An 11,172-nucleotide genomic window follows, 5' to 3' on the forward strand; every position below is an offset into this window, starting at 1 on the left:
TGAGCCAGGTCTGGATCTAGTGTTATAACCTGTCCTTGAGCCAAATCTGGATCTAGTGTTATAACCTGTCCTTGAGCCAGATCTGGATCTAGTGTTATAACCTGTCCTTGAGCCAGGTCTGGATCTAGTGTTATAACCTGTCTCTGAGCCAGATCTGGATCTAGTGTTATAACCTGTCCTTGTGCCAGGTCTGGATCTAAGATCTTTAATATTAGGTTAATTGTTTAACAAGTGTTCCACTTTGAGCAAACCAGATCTGGTGTTATAATCAGTGCTGCACTTTGAGCAAGACCAGGGGAACATTCTCCCACCACAACTGCTGCTGCCATTGTCTTTCAAAATTTAACCAGTCTCCATATTTTGATCATTATCAGTGGGTAGAGGTACATAAAATGACCCCCTGACATCTCAATCAAGGTACAGATAAGCCACATATCTGCATTTCACTCAAATACAACCATTAAATACCCATTGTTTTCTTCACGAATGTGTACCACATATGCAAGAATTTCTTGTTTCACTCAAAAGATCTGTCTCTGAAGATACATTTGTGCAAATAAACAACATCCAGTCTAATATTATTGTCTGGTACCACTTACTCTGTTGATAAAATAAACTTAAAAAAAGTACATGCTTAAGACATACACATGTATGGTAAAACAGTCTAACTTCTACTGTCCCAACTGACAGGGTGCTTGCTTGTCCATTCCTAGCATTAAATCATGCTTTCAGGTAATATCAGACGAACACTAAAAATGCCAGGAAAACGAAGGAGGAAACCTGCAAAGCCTGAAAGTCTATTGAAAATTTCAACAATTCTTAGCCTTTTCAAGCCAAATGACAGTCCATCATCAATATCAATGGCTAGAAGTATTCTCTCAAATATAACTGATAAATTTGTTGCAAACTCCATTAAATCATCACAAAAACAAGATGGAAACAAGGTTTCATACAAAATGTTTGATCTGTGGAGAAACTCAATACCATGCTTGGAAGAAATTGATGCAAGTGATGCAAACAAAAGGCTGAAATGTATGCACTGTAACAAACACAAAGTGAAAAATATTTTGTCTGATGAGGGTACACCAAATATACAAAAGTCCTCGAAGGAGAAAGTATCTCCAAGGACAGTATGTGTGCAGAGAAAATGACAGAGCTTGAGAACATAATCAAAAATCATTAGGTATTTTTAAATTTTAAATGATTATCTTTTAAAGCTAAAAATACCCAATTAGTTCAGTACAAATCTAATTTCACTCAATTTTAATTTTATAAGTGAAATACCCAATCGATCCAAAAGTTATTTGGGGATTTGAACAATGGTTATAACTCATTAAAAAATGTCATGCTGACCATTCGCAGTCTGCCCTTTTTTGTCAGCATTAGCTTCTATAATAATGGAACTTGGTAGAAACAATAGAGAAAAGGAAGAGCGTTGCAAATTTTATTTATGACGTTACGTAATGACGTAATTGTTGTTTTAAAATAAAAGACGTCATCCATTACTTTCAAATAATGGCAGCAAATTTTATGGTATTTTTCCATCATTTATCCCTTGGACTGCAAGCCTGTGATAGCCAGAATGTGGTGATGTGCTGTTAAACCTTAAACCAAATACTTACATGGACACAAATATTGATTACAAAAATATTTAAAAGAAAACTGTGCCAAAACATTTTGCAACAAATATAAAGTTTAAAATGTAATTTTTAATGTTACAAAAATTATTTGCTCTTGGCTTATCTGTATTACACAACTGTATTATAATTCGAATGTGATATAATAGTTTAAATCTTGATAATTCTGCTCCATTTTCATAACGTAACAAGTCTGCCATTTGAATAGTGAGTGAAAAAAGTGGCAATACTAAAAGTGCAGATATGGGTGGCCCCTTAAAAGGACTACTGTATGGTTTGCCTTGCTGATGGAGTCGAGTCTATTGCATCAAATCCCTTAAATTCGTCTTTATCATTATCAGTCTCAATCAGTCACTGTTATGCAATTGTATTTAAATGTCCAGGTCCAGAATTTACACTTATTTGGATTATCGTGATTCACTATGTTTGACACATCAAAGATGTAGGTGGCGCTAATTCTTACCTTCAGAAACACCACAATGAGTCATTTAAACATGGTTCATTGTACTGTAACAAAGAAGTATGAAATTATGTTTAAAATGATAAAGAAAACAAAGAACCGAGTATAATTCTGAAGATAAGTAAATGAATTGCAAATTTACCAGTACCTAGACAAAGCAAAGTGACTACTGGCATGTTTAGCGTATCAAAACTCTATCCTGCACCAATTACCCTGAAAGACCACAATAAGTCAACAAAGCATTCTCCACCTTTAACAACACCAAGCTATCCATTAAATAATGCCCACTCTATTCAAACAAAGAATCACGCTTATTTTCCGAAGAGCAGTAAATACGTTGCAAATTAACCAGACACAGATGCAGTGCAACTATGTTAGCAGATCAAAGCTTAGCCAGTGGTGATTACAAGGTCAAACTGAGACAATGTAATCACGGTGCCAAGACCTAGCAAATAATTTAAGATGAGAAATAAAAATAAGAACTAAGCTTACTTTCCAAAGAAGAAAAATTATTTTCTAACTTTATAAATTAACTGATTATTTTGTTACACGATGCTTCAATGTTACCGTAACAGACAAAACGTAGTCACCAAAAATGTCCCCATAACATGCCTCTGATGTGAATATTAACACTGCTTGAATTGAAATATTATATTTCAATTCAACCAAGAATAAATGAAGAAAATATGTATTTGATTCACAGTTATGGAATACTCAACAATTACAGTACTGATATCATAATCATCATCTTTGTTCTGCTGCCACGGGGCATTTTGCACAACTTTAGAAAAACAAGATACAAAAAGATGTGAAAGAAACAAGTTTATTCTGCTAAGCAATAAAAGAACAAGAAAATTAAGGTTTGTAAGAATCATTTATTTCTTTAACAAGGCTAGTACTGGTAAACAATTTAGTTACAATGCAACATGCAGCAGAATTAACATTTCACAAGAAGTGAATGTGACGCATGTACGCAGTTAATGTCTTCATCCTTCCTGGCCTGGATAAAAAAAATTCTTTTAGTTCTTGCATAAAACGTGTACCCCTGACTGAAAATAAGATAATTTGGTTATAAAAAGTGTGCATTATATGCAGCTAAATATGGTACTTTTAACACAAGCAGTTGTACTCACATTGTGCATCAAAACACCGTGAAAATGTGGCGACAGCATCAGACATGCCACAATAAATGTCAGGACTGTCAATAGCGTGTACATTATCCGTGTTCCTGTTGACTCATTGATTGGTTTACAGCATCTACAACACAGTCCGCATGAACTGGGGCCGCACAAGCAGGCAAACTGAAAAACAAAAACAAAATTTTAGAAACAAGATATAGATAGCCTGACAGACAGGTACGTCAAAGGATCTATCTTTCAGATGAAGAAAAAAAGGCATGCGCTAATACAAACAAAATGAAAAATAGAGACAGGGAGTACATGTATTAAACATGACTTATTTGAGCAGGTATTTTACAAAATTAAAATGTCCAGGACACAAATCTGATTTCAAGAACAGGCGAATTTTTTGTTTAAAAAAATTGGGTCTAAAAATTATGTTTTTTTCTATGCTATGGAAATAATGCTACAGCAGAATAGGATCTTTTTTGTTTGCAGTTTGACTCAACTTATAAGTAAGTACATATGGTAGTGAAACCTGCATACACAGACCATCTACTGAACGTGACGTACTGTATGATGTAATGAAAATATGACATCATAAGTTCAATTCTACCAAAAAAAATGAATATAAAGACAATATACTGCACAAGACACCTGATGTAATGAACAAGATGATGATAAAAAATATGACATCATAAGTTCAATTCTACAAAAATGCAGTTAAAAATGAAAAATATCCCTTATAAAAAAAAAACAGCAGCTAAACACCTACTAGTTGTTATCCATATACTCAGAAAAAAGTTGGCTAACAAGATGAATTTCTCTAACAATTTCTCTCATCTATCATAGTTCTCCATCTCAAGTAACCACTAGTTGAAGTCAATACATAACAAGTTCACACTGAGCAGAAAGCTAAGGATACAATCTTGAAGTAAATATCATTTTATTGTTAGCAGAAAGTTGCAAAGAAAGAATTATCATCTAAAATTGTTTTATTTTATTACTGGTCCAAATTCTTGGTGAAATTTTAGTGTCACATTGCATATGCCATTTTAAGCATGCTTCAATTTGGGCACAAGATGATTTGATTAGAATGGCATGTTATAGATCAAAGGGATACGCACATGAAATTAAATGTAATTGACATGGCTTCAGAATCATAATAATGCATAAGTAATGTAAGAGTGATTGGTAGCTAAAATAGCCAAGTTTTCTGAGGCAAAACCAGATCAATTTTCATAAATCTCCCTCTCTTTCCCTAAGTTCTATTCTTTACCATAGTTTGTAAATGTAATATAATTGCTTTGATCTGACAAGTATTAACTGTACAATTTAGTGCTTTGTGAAATAGTATTTCTTTATAAACTTCTGTTTTGGATTCGACTGCTCCCATGGCCTAGTGGTTAGAGCATCTGCCTCAGATGCAGGAGGTCGTGGGTTCGATCCCCGGCCGAGTCGTACCAAAGACTTACAAAAATGGTAATAACAGCTGCCTCGCTTGGCGCTCAGCATTAAGAGGTTAGTGTTAGGACTGGTCAGTGTCAGGATAATGTAACTGGGTGGGACATCATGCTACATGTCTGCAGCATGATGCCCCAGTGCTAGACATCAAAATAAACTGCCACAATGCAGACATCATAGTGATATGGCTGAAGAAACTTTAAAGTTAAGTTTAAAACCCAAATCACATGATCTTTAGGCTTTGTGAAATAGTATTCCTTTTTTAAATTGAAAAAGCATCCATGAGAACCTCAAGGGTAGATAAGTGGACAGTATTCAAAAGTATGGTTTGTATGTAAAAAAATGTGGTTACAGAGGATACTGAAATGACATAACTTTCCCAAAAGTTTAATTTAAAATTATAATACTAAATTAGGGTGGAGGTGATGCATGTCTGAAACCACTGTGGGTTAACAGCTATGTAAATATTAGCTAACTATCAGTTGCCAGACATTGGACATTCAGTTCAGTACTACTTCAATATGAGTATGTAGACAAGTTAGCAAGCTGGACTTTTAACAGACCCAGCTATTTACTGACCTAATTTGAAACAGCAACAGCAAGCCATGCTATTAACTTACCTAGCTGGAAACAGTGACAGCAAGTTGGGCTATTTACTGACCTAGCTGGAAACAGACAGCAAACTGGGCTATTTACTGACCTAGCTTTAAGTTGGGATGTAATTCGCAGTTAGCCATGTGTTACTTTTCCATATTTGGAGTAGGGAGCAATCTAATTTGTATGCAAAAATTTCATCTAGTGAAGGGTAAACCTTTGATTAATGGCAAGTTATCCACCAAAGTTAGCAGCATGTGTATATTATTTGGTATGGATACTGCTGGGATCCCACATAGACTTTTAGTGCATTACGTTATACAGCATCATCAAGAATGTGATAGACCATCAGTACCACAAGGTCAAACATGGATCACCATTCAATCACCAACTGACCCTGAAGCAATATTAAGTAAAGATACAGACTTACATAATCTAGGGGTTAATGATAGGACCTAAGCAATATTAAGTACAGACTTACATAATCTAGGGGTTAATGATGGGACCCAAGCAATATTGAGTACAAACTTACATGATCTAGGGGTTATTGATGGGACCCAAGCAATATTAAGTACAAACTTACATAATCTAGGGGTTATTGATGGGACCCAAGCAATATTAAGTACAAACTTACATAATCTTGGGGTTATTGATGGGACCCAAAAGGTGGTTTGATACCAGAATGATTTTAATAACAAAAACTAATCTCAAGAGACAATTATAGCCATAGAGAGAAAATTATAGCCATTGAGAGACAATTATAGCCATAGAGAGACAATTATAGCCATAGAGAGACAATTATAGCCATACAGAGACAATTATAGCCATACAGAGACAATTATAGCCATACAGAGACAATTATAACCATACTGAGATTATTATAACCATAGAGAAATTATAACCATACAGAGATAATTATAACCATATAGAGACAATTATAACCATACAGAGATAATTATAAAAATATACAGACAATTATAACCATACAGAGATAATTATAACCATATACATGTATAGATAATTATAACCATATAGAGACAAGTATAACCTTATAGACACCATTATAACCAAAGAGAGACAATTATAGCCATACAGAGACATTTATAACCATATAGAGATAATTATAGCCATACAGAGACAATTATAACCATACAACGATAATTATAACCATATAGAGATAATTATAACCATATACAGACAATTATAACTTTATAGACACCATTATAACCATATAGAGAAAATTATAACCTTACCATATAGAGATAATTATAACCAGACAGAGACAATTATTAAGTTATAGACACCATTATAACTATATTAAGACAATTATAACCATACAGACACCCTTATAACCATATATAGACAATTATAAGCTCAAGAGACATGCACCTCCATTAAGCAACTGACTGGTCCCAGGTGACAATGCATATCACAGACACGCATCATTGTCAGTCAACTGAATGGGTATTAAAAGAATTTTAGTTTATTCCACATGAGTTCATCACTACCATTAAAAATATCTGACAGTGTTACAACTCTATGGTCATAAACTAAGTAACAAATACAAGCAAAACCAAAAAGTTTTGTAAAACTTAACAAATAATTTAATTACCAAAGTTATATCATGAAAATTTAACAGGAACTTACAGCATTATGAACTGAATCCAAAATAATCTTAAACACTTCTATTCAAGTCCAAAGAGTGGAATATTCCAAATTAATTTCAAAACCTCAAATATACTTGTTTTCCAGCAGCCCTGATGTACCAAAATGGCATTGTCCAGGACTCCTTTGAATAATTCACTATAGTTCCAGAATAATATTTTAGTCCAATGAGCACTTTGTTGTTCCCATGAATAATCCAAACAAATGTTTCCTCTCAAATAACACAACATTAAACACATCCACAGACTGATTTTAACACAACAGGAAATAAGAATCCAAAATAAGAATGAATTAATTGCTCATTTCTCTCCTTATATTTACCACCAAGAGTCTATTACGACTATATGATGCAATATACCCCATGTGACAGACCTTACTACTCAATCTCATGTTTCACAGTAGCTATTCACGTGACCCATGTCACTGTACTCAACCACCTGACTTTAACTAACCAACCATAAATAACACTAAACTTGATAACATGTTTATTATTAGAAACTTGACAGCTATTTAAAGATCCTATGCAATATGCAGGCATGCTTAACATCTTAAAATATAATCCATATCCGAGTTGTTGTTGTTATAGGGTTTAATGCCATTTTTCAGCACAAGATAGGCTATACATGGCGGCCAGTATTAATGGTGGTGGAAGAACCTGGGAAAACCCCAGTAAGAACCACCAACCCATGAGAAGCTACCGGCAAGCTTTCTCACATATCCACATTGGCCGAGCCAGACTCGAACCCACACAGACAGAGGTGCCATATCTGAGTACAAAACCACTTGTGTAATACCTTCTTGAGAACTAATCACTACAATTTAAAGTCATGAACAAAAATTTACAAGAAATATAGAGATACATAGCAAAAGGCACAGGTACCTTACAGAAACCCACTGACATGCATCTGAGACCATCGGCTAAATGAAGGGATCCTTTAGATGGTCAGCACCATACTAACACATACCAACTAGCTGATGATGATATGCAACAGACAGATGTACTATAAATTAAAAGAGGTGTATTTTCCTCAGATAATTGACATTGCCCAAGAGTCACTCTGCACAGACATGAATCACTTTCAAGTAACTGACAGGCCCCATGTGACAATGGACACAAACAGACCTGCAACATACCCTTGTAACCCAAATATAATAGAATCACTAAGGCTGTCTGTGATATGTTACATAGACATCACCCCTACATAACTGGTGAATTTCCACTATACAATGTATACTACACAGACATATCTGTCTAAATCTAAAACACAGGGTGGGAATGGTCAAAGGATACTTGGATTATGAATCAGTTCTGACAAATGAAACTATTCAGATCTATCCAGAGTAATGATTTCTTATTGCTTTAATCAGAACATTCATGCTTATGGAAATTTACCTCCTCTGAAATGACATAATCATAAATTTCTTAAGTACTTGTCATTTGCATGAAAACATTTCAAAATATCAAACACCATCTTACATAAAAGCATGAACTTGTCCAAATTTTGTGATTTTCTTGATATTTTATATAACACATGTCATATCTCTAAGTACATAGTTGCAATGTGAGACAGATAAATCACACAGCCGTTTTATTTGCCAGTTTCTCTAAAACATGCCCCACAAATACCATCAGAACAACAGCTGTGTAAAGTGGCCGATTTAAAGGCTTGCTGTTTCCAAGTACAGTGTATGTCCCTAGGGTGCACCTCATAAGCCTATGTGTTCTACATAATATTAATAAATGACACCCTGTCAAGATATATATATATATATATATATCACACCAGTTTACTGCAGCTGTCATTTTTTTCTTGTGGTATATACATGGTACTTTTCCATTTTACGGGTACATCAGTGGTTTCCATCAGTAATGAATATGTGCAAATTCCCAAGTAATCTTGTTAGGAATTAATTTTTTACAGCATATTTTCATTTTTATGACAAAATAATTTAAAAAATTATTTTTTCTTTACAGAACAGTTGTATTTGTCATAAATTAATTTTAAATATTACAAATATAATTACATTTATGATCCTTTAATCATGTTTAACATGTATCATGTATGGAAAAGTGGTGTCCAAATGTGATGATATCCAGGCCAAGTGCCACTTTTGAAACTATTTCAGATTTAAAAACAAAGAAGTCATGTTTTAGTTATTTACTAGCATATCTTAATAAGTGAAGTACATAACTTTGTATGACTAAGTATCTTCCGTTATCAGTTTGAATAATTTGCAATTTCTTAAGTCCACTAGACATTCTCTAGTTCACTGAGGGTGTTTTACGTTTAATGGATGTTTTTTTGCTCTCTCTGATATATATCTTGCCTGTGAGTAGGCATCCCACCCAAAGTTTCTGTGCCTATTATATCAAATATGTACATAGTAAATTGTAGGCTTCAGTGACAACACTTCCTATTTTTTATCAACAAGTTCTCTAATATCAACATAATGTGTGTGATTTGGATTTTTAAAATAGCTTTAACAATTTTTCAGTCTTATTGCTATGATTTCTGCAGTGTGGCAGTTTATAGGAATGTCCAGCTCTGGGGCATCATGCCGCAGACATGTAGCATCATGTTCCACCCAGTCACATTATCCTGACACCAGGCCGACCAGTTCTAACACTAACCTCCTAATGCTGAGTGCCAAGCGAGGCAGCTGCGAGTACCATTTTTATGTCTTTGGTACGACTCAGCCAAGGTTCTAACCTGCCACCTCCTGCATCTGAGGTGGACACTCTAACCACTCAGGCCAATGGAGCAGTGTGATTACAACTTATTATACAACAATTAACGTACACATAGAAAATTCATCTACCGTTATGTCATTTGAGTGAGGGGGTGACTGCAATTTTATTTTGAACTGCAACATTTCTTTTATCTTAAGAATTTTTTTTTCAAATAATGTAATAGGTATAATATTCTGTTATTCTGTGATATTTTTTTCAGGTATTGACAGATGGAATTATTTTATGGAGAAGGTGTTGGCCTCTATTCAGAACATTAAAATTGTTGGTCCCTACCGATAGCATAATTCTGGCACCCTATGGTACATATCACTGTATATTCAGTAATACCACGGTATACCGTGTTAAAAATGTTGTTTGGTACCCAGCTTTAACATAGGAGACATCTCATCTTTCATAAGTAAATCTTTAATGCAAACAGGTATATTTTGCTATGATACATTCTTTCTTCGTACACTGTCAAGTAACTGACGTTCTGTACTGCAAACGTTGAGTCCAAATGTAAGCTTGAAGACACCATGGATCACCGCAACTAACATGATGAAAATCTTCATGACATAAGCTTTGGTTAATGCGGTTCAACTATTTACCATGGCATTTGGGGGTCCAAATTTTTGCGCATTGTTCAACTGTCCACGGACATTTAACTTGAAGGCATTCTGATTAAACCCAACCAATTAATGGCGATAACGGTACCCTATATCCATACACAAACATTCAATAATCTAAACGACAGAGGAAATAAAGAAGAAGGGAAGAGAGAGATTGAATGTTTTTTATGCATGAGATACCAACCTGAGAAGCGCAGCAACCACCCATTTTGGGACAATCAGCTGTTTACCCGCTACTGAAATATCACAACCGTAACAGGAAATTCTGGTCCAAATTAAAGTTTAAACCTTATAACCAGACATTGCTATGACGAAAACAGCAGTTACACAGCTGAATGACTTCTCAATAGGTACATTATCATCGGTGAATGAACACGCTTCGTAATGTACATCACTGTGTCACGGTATTTAAGTTGTTTATAAGAAATTGCTTTCACCTCCCTCCGGAAAAATTCGCCGTTTTAATTGATATGGATCTCTTACATTTTTTAAATGAAACACATCAAGATTCTGATCTGTTGAATAAAAATCACCAAAAATGTCAGATCACAAGAAATGGGACAAAAAGTTGCACTAAAACATTACAATGTGAAATTCCATATGGTTTTTGATCAACGGCGAATATACATGCTGGGGTTAATGAAGTGCATCATTGTGGGAAGGCCCAAATAGGTAAGCCGATCAATGAGCCCCACACACAAGATCCATCATTATCAACACAGATGAGGGATTGGGTTGGTGGATTTATCAGACTACCAACTAGGGTGCCTATTTTCAGTATAGTTTGGGTTGTGTCGATGAAAAAATAAATAACTCTTGAAGCACGAATAACCGTAACTGATACGACATGATTACTTCGTGATTTCGTAAATTT

General features: G+C 34.6%; 1 protein-coding gene across 1 annotated transcript in view; it reads right to left on the reverse strand.

Annotated features, from left to right (window-relative positions):
• Positions 1-10,887, reverse strand: part of LOC149800805 (serine incorporator 5-like) — a 102,130-nt gene extending 91,243 nt beyond the window's left edge. Inside the window, exons 1-2 of the mRNA XM_089954797.1 lie at positions 10,483-10,887; positions 3,231-3,398 (exon numbers count right to left, since the gene is read on the reverse strand). Coding sequence (XP_089810923.1) covers positions 3,231-3,398; positions 10,483-10,506 — 192 coding nt within the window. The 5' untranslated portion in view covers positions 10,507-10,887. The remainder of the gene's footprint in view (positions 1-3,230; positions 3,399-10,482) is intronic.
• Between the last annotated feature and the right edge of the window lie 285 nt (positions 10,888-11,172).

Source organism: Sinohyriopsis cumingii, chromosome 4, assembly GCF_028554795.1.
Source record: "Sinohyriopsis cumingii isolate HCF-2022 chromosome 4, ASM2855479v2, whole genome shotgun sequence".
In the NCBI taxonomy this organism is placed as follows: Eukaryota; Metazoa; Mollusca; class Bivalvia; order Unionida; family Unionidae; genus Sinohyriopsis; species Sinohyriopsis cumingii.